This window comes from Histomonas meleagridis (assembly GCF_020186115.1).
Source record: "Histomonas meleagridis strain 2922-C6/04-10x chromosome Unknown scaffold_61, whole genome shotgun sequence".
Lineage (NCBI taxonomy): Eukaryota > Parabasalia > Tritrichomonadida > Dientamoebidae > Histomonas > Histomonas meleagridis.
Window position 1 is genome coordinate 2,573,003 of NW_027150931.1, and position 14,044 is coordinate 2,587,046.

General features: G+C 30.6%; 6 protein-coding genes across 6 annotated transcripts; 2 read left to right on the top strand and 4 right to left on the bottom strand.

Moving 5' to 3' along the window:
* Positions 1-3,977: 3,977 nt before the first annotated feature.
* On the bottom strand, positions 3,978-5,057 carry GO595_010816 (TBC1 domain protein; the record flags this gene model as incomplete). The annotated part of the gene is made up of 1 exon (XM_067913537.1): positions 3,978-5,057. One exon carries the CDS (start codon positions 5,055-5,057, stop codon positions 3,978-3,980), a length of 1,080 nt encoding a protein of 359 aa, XP_067769554.1.
* Positions 5,058-5,243: 186 nt separating this feature from the next.
* GO595_010817 (uncharacterized protein) lies at positions 5,244-6,095 on the bottom strand (the record flags this gene model as incomplete). Its single annotated transcript, XM_067913538.1, has 1 exon — positions 5,244-6,095. The coding sequence occupies one exon, from the start codon at positions 6,093-6,095 to the stop codon at positions 5,244-5,246; it is 852 nt and encodes a 283-aa protein (XP_067769555.1).
* Positions 6,096-8,276: 2,181 nt separating this feature from the next.
* GO595_010818 (Coatomer subunit zeta-1) lies at positions 8,277-8,762 on the top strand (the record flags this gene model as incomplete). Its single annotated transcript, XM_067913539.1, has 1 exon — positions 8,277-8,762. The coding sequence occupies one exon, from the start codon at positions 8,277-8,279 to the stop codon at positions 8,760-8,762; it is 486 nt and encodes a 161-aa protein (XP_067769556.1).
* A 298-nt stretch (positions 8,763-9,060) lies between these two features.
* GO595_010819 (FACT complex subunit SPT16) lies at positions 9,061-11,982 on the top strand (the record flags this gene model as incomplete). The annotated part of the gene is made up of 1 exon (XM_067913540.1): positions 9,061-11,982. The coding sequence occupies one exon, from the start codon at positions 9,061-9,063 to the stop codon at positions 11,980-11,982; it is 2,922 nt and encodes a 973-aa protein (XP_067769557.1).
* Positions 11,983-12,588: 606 nt separating this feature from the next.
* GO595_010820 (ubiquitin-conjugating enzyme E2 2) lies at positions 12,589-13,056 on the bottom strand (the record flags this gene model as incomplete). Its single annotated transcript, XM_067913541.1, has 1 exon — positions 12,589-13,056. The coding sequence occupies one exon, from the start codon at positions 13,054-13,056 to the stop codon at positions 12,589-12,591; it is 468 nt and encodes a 155-aa protein (XP_067769558.1).
* Positions 13,057-13,361: 305 nt separating this feature from the next.
* Positions 13,362-13,808, bottom strand: GO595_010821 (ubiquitin-conjugating enzyme E2 5B-like; the record flags this gene model as incomplete). Its single annotated transcript, XM_067913542.1, has 1 exon — positions 13,362-13,808. One exon carries the CDS (start codon positions 13,806-13,808, stop codon positions 13,362-13,364), a length of 447 nt encoding a protein of 148 aa, XP_067769559.1.
* Between the last annotated feature and the right edge of the window lie 236 nt (positions 13,809-14,044).

A 14,044-nucleotide genomic window follows, 5' to 3' on the forward strand; every position in this document is an offset into this window, starting at 1 on the left:
TTTTTGCTTCATTTATATCATCTATTTATTTATCGTATCATTATTATGTTTGATTGAAACATGTTCAATCATCAATCCCAATCCATTATTATGTGAATGGTTTTATGGCATTTCCTTTTTTTATCCATTTACTATTTTACTTCGTACATTTATTTCTATGGAACATCATCGCTTATCGTTTACGATAGCTATGATATTTTTCATAATTTGTTTAATATTTAACATAATTATATGTGTTTGTATATTATTTTTCAGGCCATTTATGTATGATTTAATGAACATTTTTTTTTCCACGTTATTTATTACTCATTCGATTAATGTTTTATTAATAATAATTTCACGTTTTAATTATGTAAATCATATTTTCATCTTTTTAATCATTTTAAGTATGATAATAACATTTTTTATCTTAAACACTATTCATTTAACTCCATTAAAGAATCGATCGCGTCAAATATTAAATAAAATTAAAAATTCCGAAATTTTAACGAATAAAGATTGCGAAGCAGCAGTCGAACAATTAAAAAAAGAGTTCATGTTAAAGTCATTGATTATGACTGCTTTTCAAGATCGAAATAAACTTGCTATAAATCAACAATTTATAGTGTTTTGTATAAATCGATTCCCTAATAATCAATGGATTTTAAAGTATTGCGTCTTTTTATATTCGATTTTTTGGAAATTAGATTCGAATTCTTATAAATTCTTTTTATATGTGTTAAGTAATAATGAGAAAATTAGTTTCGTTACACAAATATATTTGTTCCAAATGATATTTTGTTATATGCAAATGTCATATCCTTTATCACCGATTATCCAAAAAGAATTAAATGTTTATTACTCATTATTTACTTCTTTTAGTAAAAAGAATAAACAATTTTGGTTGAGTTTATTGGGTAATGATGAGGAAGATAATAATAATAATGAGAAATTTGATAAATCATTATTTTTATATTTAAATTCTTTAGAGAATAAATTGTACGAAATGAAATCCGTTTTTAAGTTTTGTAATTCGATTATTCAAGAACAAATATTATTCGAAGCGGAATTTAAACATAATTATATTAAATGTGATAAATTATTCCAAAAATCGAAATATTTGTTCACAGAAGGTAATAATTATGTTTCATATTTATTATTCCAAAACTTTATAAATATTTTTCCTTTTTCATTATCTAATTCATATAACATTAATAGTAATAATAAAATTAATTATTTATCTTTGGATGTAAATAATAATAATATAATAAATGATGGATTTAAACCTATTAACGAATTATATAACGTTTGTTCAATGTCTAAATATGAAACACCTAAGAAAATTAATGATTTTAACTTTTTGCCATTAATTTTAAATATTTGTTTAGTGATTTCGTCAATATTTTTCGTTTTTATATTTTATGTTTTAATAAAAATTAGAATAATGGATATCGAAAATAAACAAAGATCAGATGAAATTTCTGATTTTATTAATCGAACTTTAGATATATATCAAAAAATTGGAATTATTCATTATGAAATAATTGCAATTGTTGATGTATTAAATAAAACATATTTCGATACGACTAAAATCCAAAATATGTATTTAAGTTCTTCTTCATGGAGTTTATTCCATGTGTTTATCATGAATAAGATTTTGGATTCTGAAATACAATTAGTTCGATATAAGAACATTTTGGATAATACAAATTTAAGTCTTAATTTTATAAATAATTTTACAAAGTACTTTTCAATAGTTTATCAACAACTGTCAATTTATTCTACGATAATAAACGTTTCAAAAAGTTTCTATTTGAATAGTGATTCAATTTTGAATCATTCGATACCTTTATTATGTGGTGTACTTAATGATATTTATATCGAATGTACAACTGAATTAAATGATTTTCTACAAGATAAAAAAGAAAAACATGAAATTTATTTACATGCCAATATTTTTTTGATACTTTTTGATGTGTTATTTTTAATTAGTTCTGCATTTTTCATCCTTAATTATGCCAAGAATCGAATTAAAGCTATATTAAAGATCATACAACCTAAAGTTATACATAAAATCTCACAATATTTTAATAAATATCTGAATAATGCCACCAAAAATTATTTATTTACATATAAACTTAAAGATAACATTTACATTTACTTTTATATCTTTTTATGTATATGTTTTGGTGTTCCATTAATTTATACATTTGTTAATATCATTCAATTACATTTACAGAATTATGATTTCGTCAAAATCCAAAACATAAAAGCGAATTATATAATACCAACAAAGAATAGTACATTTTTATATTACGCAAACACATTTTTTGAGTTCCAAACTCAAACAATTACTTCATCGTTATCAGAAACTTATAAAATGACCAACAATAACAATGGTACTAATATTAACTTTAATTCTTTTTATCAACAAAACATGAATAATTATACAATTAATATCAATTACATAAACACAACAAGTGATTATTCTATTTCGTTAATAATTTTTGCGATGTTTTTGTCATATATAATCCTTTTATATATAATGATTTCGACGTCAAAACTTTTAAGATCTTCGAAACATTTGTTTTGTTTTATCCCCGAAAAAGCTATTAATTCGAATCCTTTATTAATATCGTTACGAAAGCATAAGAAAATATTAACAATATCGAAGTTTAAGTCATTGATTCCATTCATAAAAGGTAAGCCAACATTTAATAAAACGTTTTGTTTCATCAAATTCCATAAAAACTCAAATAAAGTTAAAGAAGTAATTGGCGATTATAATTATTTCTTAGGCGTCAAACCAAAATCATTAAAAAAGATAAAACGAATATTAAATCATAACAAAAATAAAACAAAAGATTATTCAATGAATGTTAATCAATTCTTTGAAAACAAAACAAATAAATTGGAAGTTAAATACTTAAATCATATGTTCTCTTTTAATTTCATCGCGAAAAATAAATTGTTCATTCAAGAAGAAGTTTATAATGATAAAGATTGGCTGAAAATTAAAACCTTTAATGAAATATCAAATAGACTTCCAAAACTATATCCAAATGATATACCTTTTTTAAATGAGGGTTATGTGATATGTGTGAATGAGTTGTCTGAGTTAAACAAAAAGGATTTTTACGAAAATATTTCGAATTTCCCGTTCTTGATGTTGTTCGATATGAGAAATAATTCGTTTTGTTTTGTAGCTGATGCAAATGTTGATAAAATATTCCAAAATATTTTGTCGTTTTGTAATAAATGGAAAAAAATTGCAAAAATAGGTATCGACTTTGGTAACGATATTAAAGTTTCGGTGCCAAAAGAAATATCGAAATCAAATAAAAAGAATTTCGATAGAGTTCGTTCGTATGGAGGATTTAAATTCTCGAATATTAATAATGGGAATGAGGATAGCGGTATAATAGAGTACTCACGATGCACTTCCGAGTGTTATGAGAATGCAATGCTGCTTGCGCTGGTTGCCAAAAAAGGTCAGGTTTTGGTGTCGGTAAACGCGGCAAAAGATAACGGAAAAAAGAAAATTTGCGTTGTAAGAAATGGACAAAATCCTTTGGAGTACGTGATTTATTAAAATAAAATTCTCGGTTTTATTTCGTATTATTTTTATTAAATGTGATAAATCGTTAAATTGGATATTAATAATTTTCGTTACTTACTTTTCACTATTTCTAAACTCATAAAAATAATTTGACATAATGCATAATTTGGTAAATAACAATAATCAATATCCATTTAAATTTAAAAAATGCTTAATAAATATAAAAAGGAACCAAATAAGTCAGTAATATACTAAATTCTGAATTTTTTTTAAATGTTAATAGAATAATTTCATGTATAAAGTAAAAAATCGACAAAACATTAAATATATAGAAACGTCCAATTCATATTTACTCATTTAAAACAACGATAAGAATTTTACCTTTAATTTATTTTAGTATACGATAATAATTTTACTTCCACCACATATACAAACAATTTCATTGCTTCTTTGTTCCCCTGTCCATTTCCCAGCATTGATTGGCAAACGATAGTATCGGTTTCACTTTTCCGCTCAATTTCATATGCTGCAAAATTTCGATCGTCGTCGAGTACTGGTTCTTGTCAAGCTTCGACTCGATCATCTTTAGGTGTCCTAAGCCAACATAAAACAGGTAGTCAGTCAAGTCCTTGAAGTGTGCAAATATTGAATCCCATATCATTAACAAGGACGGAAGATCATGTTCTTGGGCAAAAAGAAGAGTGAACCATCTCAAACAGTAGAAGATAGGATGGATTCCTAAGGATGAGATTACGTCATGAGCATATGGAAGATGAATAGCAATCAAAGAATCAAACGTTTTGAGCTTATGCATAATGATAGAAGACTCATCTTGGGTGGTATAAAACTCTGGGAGCTGTGTAACTGTCATTAGTTTTTGGAAACAATGAAATGTTAAACATTCAACAATATCAAGAGCTTCATCGCTGATTGTCTTCTCAATTGTAACCCACGGCTTGGAAAGAACATAGTAAATGATAATTGTGATTTCATTAAACCCTTGCATATAGCCAAGGCCTGAATGTAATACGCGAAATGTATGAAGTATTCGCTCTAGACGACGAAGATGTTCTTGAAATTCAAATAAAATGTCTTCCTCTGGAACTTTTATGGTGACATTTTTGATTGGTCGAGGTGGTAAGAAATAAAATAATCTACCGCTCCGAACAATATCAAGATGAATGATACCAAGAGCGTGGTTTTCTTGAAAGTCATCAATTGTTGTGTTTGGTAATATGTATTCCTTATGCCAATTTCCTAAATTTGTGAAATTAACGTAATCATCATATTGAGCCTTTAGTTCTCGAAGAGTATCCGCCCACTTAGTGAATTGGTTAGGGAATATCCCCAGTAAAACAAGCCAACAGTAAAATCTGTCAATATCTGGAAAAGTATCAAGACCTGTTGATGCCATTTGCTGTATTTTTTCGACATCAATCGGGTTGTCCTCATTGCTATTTATGACCAGTGGATAAATTACTGGTACACGGGAATCATAACGGGAAGGTTCGGGGAACATATCGTAACCAAAATTGACAAAAAGTGATAGCAGAAATCAATGGTTTACTTGACAGTTTATGGTTATTTGAATAAAACTTGATCTGCACAATACTTATCGTAAGCATTTAATTCTGAGAAAATGTCAAACAGGGCACTCCAAAAAACGTTAACTTCAATGAACTTTATCGTTTATAAATATGTGCACTCATTGTGCATTTTTGAAATGCTTTTGGAATATTTCATCCATAAAAATTGGGATTTCAACGTCCTGCATTAATAACTTTTCATAACAGTAACATACCCTATTATATGAATCAAAGTTATGAGAAAGTAATGATGTCGTAAGAAAATTACCAAATCGTGATAATGGATGATCAAAAATTGATTCATCAATACTCTCTGGTTTGGTTGTTTTTATTGTTTCATATAGATTTCGTGCTGCAAGTGGAGATAATTCGCGATCACCTCTCGAGGCGACGCAAAGAACGGCTCTAATGAGGAATGTGTTAATTGTGTGAGCATCGCCAATGACAATTGAACATTTCCAAAGAAAATTAGAAAACATTTCATAAATTTTAGGTGTGAGAAAGGCAAAATTTTCTGAATTTTTGAGGCATTCCGAAAATAAAAGAAGAAAAGCATTCTGGGTTAGATCATATGAACACACTGGAAGAGACTCTAAGGAACTGATGATTTGATGGTATCTGATTTCATGAGTTTCATCTCCAATAAGACGAATGGCAGAAGAGTAGACAGAAAATATGTAATCAGTGCAAAGGCTTGTTGGAATTGATAAAAAAAATTGTTTTAAAAGTGATTTGATTTCGTTTGAAGGTTCACAGTCTGGATGAATTGATATTGATTCTTCAGCATACCTGGCACAATAGTATGTATTTTTTTGTTGGATAGCAACATTTGCAAGTTTCAGATACATGTCCATTATTTCATAAAGATAATCTGATTTTAAATCATTGGCAATTTTAATTGCCTCATCGAGTGCAAATTCAAATTTCCCAGACTTTGCCAAAAAAATAATTGCTTGGATAGATGCATTCATGTTGAAAAAATTTAATGTGTCCGAAAAATGGCTGAGGTGCCCCAAAAATAAATAAAACCCAAAAACAGAGAATCTTAAGATTTTGTTCTATAAAAATGTACAACTATTGTTTTCTTCTAATAGATATTAAAAAATGAAGAAAGTATAAAAATATTTATTTCTGAAAATTAAAATTTTGATGAGACAGTGTTCCCATCACATTTGTACATTGTCATCAATACGCTTGGTAATATGTAATTAAATCTTTTTGATGGATTTACATTTTTCCTTACATTTTTCGAGTCCATCTTCTAGATGCTTAAAGTCTACCTTACAATTACTGATACATTTACTTGATATCTCTTTAAGGATTTTTTTGTCTTTATATTTAGGGGAGCCTAGATTTTTACATTTCGATTTACATTCACTTATTTCTTTATGATCGCCATAAAATAACCTCCTGCAATATTTGATACATCTATCTTTCTTTTTCATGAGCACTATTCCAAAGACTAAAAGTATTAAAGTCATAAATTTTGTTGTTTTTTTGTAAAATATAAAACCAATAGAATTGAGAGGAAAATAAAACCATATCTGGTCAAATGAAAACGTTTATTTATGACTTGGCCGATACCTAACGTTCCCTTCATTCAAATAATTGAATTCATAACTAGTCGATCAGTCAAATAAAAATGGAAGAAAATCAACAAATTGTTTTACCAGGTGAAGTTATTTCAGATACGACTGAAAATTATATGTGTGGTTCAGGTGTATCAGTTCGAGATGGGAAGATTATATCTACAGTTCGTGGTTATGTTACACAAATTAGTCAGTTAATCTCAGTAACACCAATTACATCAATTTATTATGCCAATGTAGGAGATATTGTTGTAGGGCGAATTTCACAAGTATTAAAACAACGATGGAAAGTTCAAATATCAAGTTCAGTTTTAGCAAATCTTCGTTTATCATCTATTTATCTTCCAGATGATCAATTTCGACGACGTACTACTACAGATGAACGAAATATGCGTCAATATTTTGATGTTGGAGATATTGTTTGTGCAGAAGTTCAACAAATTCAAACGGATGGAGTCATTTTTCTTCATACTCGCCAACAACATCCACGTCGTCTTGAGAATGGTTTTGTTATTGAAGTTCCATCACGTTTGATCAAACGAGTTCAATTTCATATTTCTAGTTTTTTAATTGATAATTTTCAATTTAATTTTATTTTTGGACTTAATGGAGTTATTTGGTTATCACCGACAGAACCATCATCGATTTATCTTATTCCGCGCATTCGAAATTGTATTATTTTGCTTGCGACATATCAACAACTTATTTCGACAGAATCAATTCAAGAAATATATCAACTGACGAACAATATTCCAGTTGACAAAATCGTCAGTGTAGAAACAGTTGAAACATTGTCACTATTTAAATAAATAAATAAATAAATAAATAAGTGAACAAAAAAACATAAATTAATGAATGAATAAATTATAAATAAATATATTATATTTTGATATTGAATATTAAAATATATTTTTATGAGAATTTTGACAAATGAAAAGTTCAAAATTTCAAATTGTTATGAGTTGTTGTATAGACAAACTCTCAATGCTAAGTCAACATATAGAATGAATTTTTAATTGTTTTGATATACAAATGGAACAATTTGTGATTGCAGATATTTTATGAGTTTATCAAAGAAATACATCAAATGAAATTGAAATAACTGATAGAAACACAGATTACATATGTAAAATTGTTCACAACCTTCATATGAGGAATTGGGGTTACCTCTAAGAACAAAGAGAAGCAAGTCAATTTGAAGGTCATGTATTAACAAAAAAATGGAATGATATTCTTTGGGATTAAGCAAAGGAGAATACAAACATGAAAAACGAAACATTCACAACTCCTTTTAGGATGATGGGGTCGAAAAAAGGAACTGTAAAAAAATGTTATACAATTTATAGGATAATCAAATAACAATTTATGCGGAAATGTTTAATGTTTTGTATCTTTTAAATTTTAATAGTTTAAATTTTGTTTTTAAGGAACATGTGCATAGGACAGCCTCTCAAAAAAGAAGTAATTTTGATATCAATCCTTTTTATTTCAAAAATATATTGCAAATTTTTGGTGTTATCAGCTCGAAAATGATTTGAGGAGGTTTGTTCGATATTTTTGTAAATGGGAATCGAGGACCTGACCAGGATCCAATCTGTTTTCATATATTCAACAACAGGCACAAGAGTAATTGCGAAATACTATACACAAAGCATTCCAGAAGATCAAAGAATATCATTTGAGAAAAATGTTTTTAAAAGAGGTTTTGAAGAACAATTTGGAGAAGTGATGCAACATGATGAATTTATCATTGTGTATCGTGAAATTAGTGATGTTCTAATTTTCGTTGTAGGTGATTTGAAATCAAATGAATTATTATTAGCAGAAGTACTTGAAACAATTTGTACTTCACTTAGGCTTGTTTATAAAGGAAAGGTAAACTCTGAATCACTAATTCGTCAAATTGATTTACTATATTTGCTCCTTGATGAAACAATTGAACAAGGATTTATTTTCGAAGGTGATCCTGAAGTAATTGCTGCGAGGACAAAGCTAAAAGACGATGGTGCATTACTAGGTCAAGCGATCCGTGCTATCACAGGTTTTTAAATATCTTCTTTGTTATCAATTTTGCATTTTTTTTTAATAATCCTTCTCAATACGCTAGTAGATAACGTATGGACTAAAAATAAAAATAATTTCATGAATTTATGATTTATGATTGGCAATAAAAAACGTTATTGTTTATCTAACAAACAAAGATTGGCTTAGCTACCATTTGTTAATTTACCCTAAGTCATCTCCATTAATCGCAGATTTCGTTTTCATGAAACAGCCGATAGAGTTCATATCCGTTTACTTTTAAGCAACTTTGAATGGTCTAAGTGAGCGGTTTTTATTTTGGTGCATGTCGTCAATTCTCCAAACTCGCTTTGAACTTCTTCAGAAATCATTTTGGACCGAAGACAACAGGCTCAAATTTGATGCTATTTTAATTGTCTCTCATCCAAGAGAAAGAAAACATATTTACACCCTAGATGATTCTCTTTATGTTTGGCTTTTCCAAAACCTTGAACCACTTGTTTATGTAGTTCTTGAACCTGAAGCCATTAATGTTTTTATTACATCCAAACAATATGATTCAATAACTGATTTTCTCAGATTACCATTTTTAAAAGTTTCAAAATTTCAAGATGAAGTCCAAGAACATGCCGTTTCTTTCATAAAAGAAAAAGGATTCAGTCATTTAGGTGTATCAGGAGATTGGATAAATGAAGCCTTTTTAGCAGATATGCCAACAGTTCAATCCGATTTTGAGCTCGAAGAAATCTTAATTGTTCATGAGAATTCAGAACTTACCAGAACCAGAAATGCAGTGAAGATAGCTGATCATGCAACCCAAAAAATCCTTGAAAAGAATCTTTTTTCTATCATCCAAGATCACGAACCAACAGAATGCAGGGAATTATCACGAGTTGTTGAAGCTGAGTTGAATAAGCCAGATGCAATTGGTCTTAAGTTCAAACAAAGCGATGTATTTCCAGCCTTTCCACCAGCCATATCATGTGGTACAAATGTAGATTTATCATATCCACCTGAATGTGTTGGTAGTATCACAGATGATATTATATGTTCAACTATTGGTGTTAGATTTAAGTCATATGTTGGTGTTACTGGACGTACATATATAGTTAATCCCACCAAAAGGCAAAAGGCAGCATATAAATCTCTTGTTCGAGGTTTTAATGCAGCAATTTCAGCAATTAAAGTAGGTGCCACATGTGAAGACATATATCAATCATTTGTTAATTCTATTGATGAAGAATTTAAGCCTTATGTTCCAGAATCCATTGGTTCCTTCATCGGCATTCAAATTTCAACGGACCACCACCCCATCAAAAACGATACAAACACCTTCATCAAAGAGGGAACTTCACTTCTCATCATCACTTCACTCGCTAACGTTCCCGACGATGAGCCTAATCCTCCATTTTCATTACAAATCACAGACACTGTCCAAGTATTACCAGAAGAAGTTAAACGCTTATCAAAGCTTCCATACAAATATAAATATGTTGCTTATAACTTAGATACCTCAGCAGAGAAAAAAGTGATTGAAGATTTACTTAACGATAACTCTAGTATGATTGAAAGAACACGTGGTCATTCTAAGAAAGAAAAGAAGGTTGACAAAGAACAAAAAAGAACAGCACAAATTCTTGAACAATTTAAAGAAGCTAAAGATTGGGAACGAACCGAGAAAGTTGGTCAACAAGAACAATCATTTGATAATCAAATCTCATATGAGAATCCAATGCATATCCCAAGTAATCGATTACGAGGCAAAACTAATCGTATTGCTATTGATCCGGAAGCCAAAACAGTACTCTTACCAATCTATGGTATCATGGTACCATTCCACATTAGCACAGTTAAACAATCGAAAGAAGAAGAAGTTGAATCCAAATTTTCAAATTTGTCAATACAATTTGACGTCCCAAAGAATATACCACCTGAAAACTCTAAGTATGTTTACATCAAAAGCTTAATGTTTTCTACGCAAGGCATTGGTAAATTTACAGCTATTGCGAAACAAATCACAAAACTTAAACAACAATATGCTGCAGAAATGAAGAAACGACGTGATGATAAAGACCTATTCCAAAACACAGAGAAGTTTGAGAAGCTTGAAGGAAATATCCCAAGAATTGGAGGTGGGAACTTACATATCAAACCTGCCTTAACTGGTAAAAAGAATTCTGGTAATCTTGAAGCCCATAAAAACGCTTTCCGTTATCGATCCACATCAGGTGATCAACAAATTATCTTCTATAAGAACATTCGACTTGGTATATTACAAATGTCAAAGAATGAAACATTCACCGTTCTGCACTTTTTGCTAAAGAAGCCAATTAAAATTGCAAACAAAGGCACAGTACATGTGACCTTCTACAAGCAAGTAGTTGAAAGTTCAGTTGATACTTCTGCTCGTGGAATGAGTGGCATGAATGATCATGCTGAATTTGCTGAGGAAGAACGTGAACGAAAAATCAGAAAAAAGATTAATGGTGAATTCCGTGCATTCGTCCGTGCAGTGAGAGATCTTGATGGCTTCACGTCAAAGATAGAAAAGCCTGAGAGATCGCTTGGGTTTTATGGCGTTCTTGACAAATCGAAAGTTTATTTGATGCCAACAATAACCGCCTTAGTTTCAATACAACCGACGGACGCACCGTTTGTTTTTATGCGGTACGATATCGAGTTAGCGGTTTTCGAGCGGTTGAGGCCATCGGCGAGAACGTTTGACTTAACGTTCATCCTCACTGGATGGGAAACAAAAGACGCAAACCAAACTTCATTTATTACGATCTCTACAATTGATGTCGAGTATCAAGAACGAATTAATGGTTGGCTGGATGTGATTCTTGATAATAGGAAACCTTATGTATTGAGAAGTAATATCGATTGGAAGAAGGTAATGCCAACAATTAGAAAGAAGCTCGAGAGCTTCAATAAAGAAGGTGGTTGGGACGCTTTCTTACAGGACGAAGATGAATCTGACGATGAAGATGAATCATCTGAATTCGATCCAGGTGATAGCGAATTTGATGAAAGCGATGACGACGATGATGACGAAGAATTTGATGCCGTCCCAGATGAAGATGAGGATGAAGGCGGTTATGAAGATTCATCTGATGAAGGTCAAGATTGGAGACAGTTAGAAGAAGAGGCAAAGGCAGCAGACGCAAGACATGCACATAGATTTGATGACAGTGATGACGAAAGGAGACACAGTTCTCACTCGAAACGATCATCAAAAAGAAAGTAAAATTTGAAATTTTGTATTTAAAATTTGTCACGAATTTCAGCTGAAAAACATTTTTTTCCAAGGATTTGGTCAAATGTACACATCCGAAAGTAAAGCGAATATCAATAAGAAAAACTTTTTGCTTATGCCAAAATGCAAATAATTTCGTTGGAGAGAGAGAACCTAAGTGAATCATGAGAATCGCAAAATTGGTTCTTAACATAAGGTTGATATCAATTTTAGTGCGAATTTTGTTCCTGACCAAAAAGCAAATGATGCTGATACAGAATGTGTTTGTGAATTAAGAGCAAATTTAATTTCAAATTCAACAATTGTTTTATGCTTTAGTAGAGTTTTAAAGAACTAATTGTACAATTACTTTTATCCTCACATAAAATAACAAATATCAACAAAACATTCATGTTTATATTCTAAAACTTAAATTGAACGGAAGTTGGAATGATACTGATGAAATGAATCGGCAAATATTGTTTGACAAGCGAATATAAAAACAGAATTCTGATGATGTGTTTGATGTAAAATCATTATTTTTCTTTTAAAAAAAGAGTTTGATTTAATTTTCATAATTTGGAAAATAAAGAATTAGATTATCGGTAATTGAAATTTTTATTCGGCTGTCTGGTTCCATGAGTCCTCTACGCATTGTCTAACTCTTCTGCTATACTCTGGCCTATTTTCATTGTAGAGGCGGGCAGCTTCTGCATTTGCAGGTGAAGCTGGATTTGGATCAGTCAGCAATGATTGAATAGAAGTCAAGATAGATGATATATCATATGCAGGTGACCAGTTGTGTTGTAATATATCCAAGCAAATTGCACCACTTCGGTATACATTTGGATGGAATACGGGTGTTGTGAACTTCACCTCTGGAGCCTTATGAGGGTATTCTTCACTAAAGGTCATAGTAAGCTTAAAAATTCCGTCTTCCCAATCAGATTTTTCAGGGCCGAAAATAACAGCGTTCCACTTCATTATATTATCTGTTTCTGGGGCAGCTGTTATGTTCACAGGTGGGTCAGCCTGAAGCTTACGAAAGTCACGTAAAAGACGACGCCTTGCAGCGGATGTTGTCATGTTAAATAACCTGACCAATTATAACTTTTCAAAAAGCAAACAAACGTTTTCCATTTGACAAATTTTCTCATTTCCATCACCAAACCGTCGAATGTTTTTGGCAGATTTTTGTATTGAAAAAGTCGCCGATGTGACGATTTCTGACCGAAATTTCCACTTGAATCAATGTATTAAAGCTAAAATTTTAATGTTTTCTACATGTCTTACGAATTGATGAATCATAAGAAAAAAATTTAGAATAATATGATTGTGTGTTGGAAAAATTAGTATATGAAATTGTTTTAGAAAAATTTATTTAATGACTTTCATTGGGGCTTGGCATATGTTTCGGTCCATTCTTTAGCTTTTTGGGTGAAAGCAGCACGATCATCTTTGTATTGTGCAGCAATTTCAGCTGACAACGAATCATCTGGATCTGGAGTCGAAAGTAAATAGTAAAGTGACAACAAAACTTTCGTTGCATTTTCTATTGGTGTCCAACTTTTAGATAAAATGTCAAGACAAATTTCTCCGTGTGAACCAACATTTGGATGGTAAATTTTTGTATCAAAGTTGCACTGAGGTGGTTTGAGAGGATAGTCAAATGGGAATTTCATATCGATAATGAAATCACCTCCTTCATAAGGAGTTCCTTCTGGTCCTTTAACATGTGCCTTCCAATGAAAAAGATCACCACCAACAAGTTCGGCAGAGATGCCTTCGGTGGATGCTTGAACTTTCTTGAACTCGTTTGAGAGCTTTCTTTGTGCCATCTGAAAGTTGGTCGGGATGTCACTTTTTGTAAACCATAACCGTTAATCTTTCTGTGTACGTTAAAAGAAATGGAAAGCAGCATGGAGAACAAATCTACAACAAATTCAAGTGAAGACATGTCTGTTTCTGATTTAGACTTTTTGTCACTTGATATGGGAAGCGCAGAAATCGAAAACTTGAAATCAAAAATAGATGAATTAAAAGATTTTTTATTATATTTTAATTCTGATCAAAG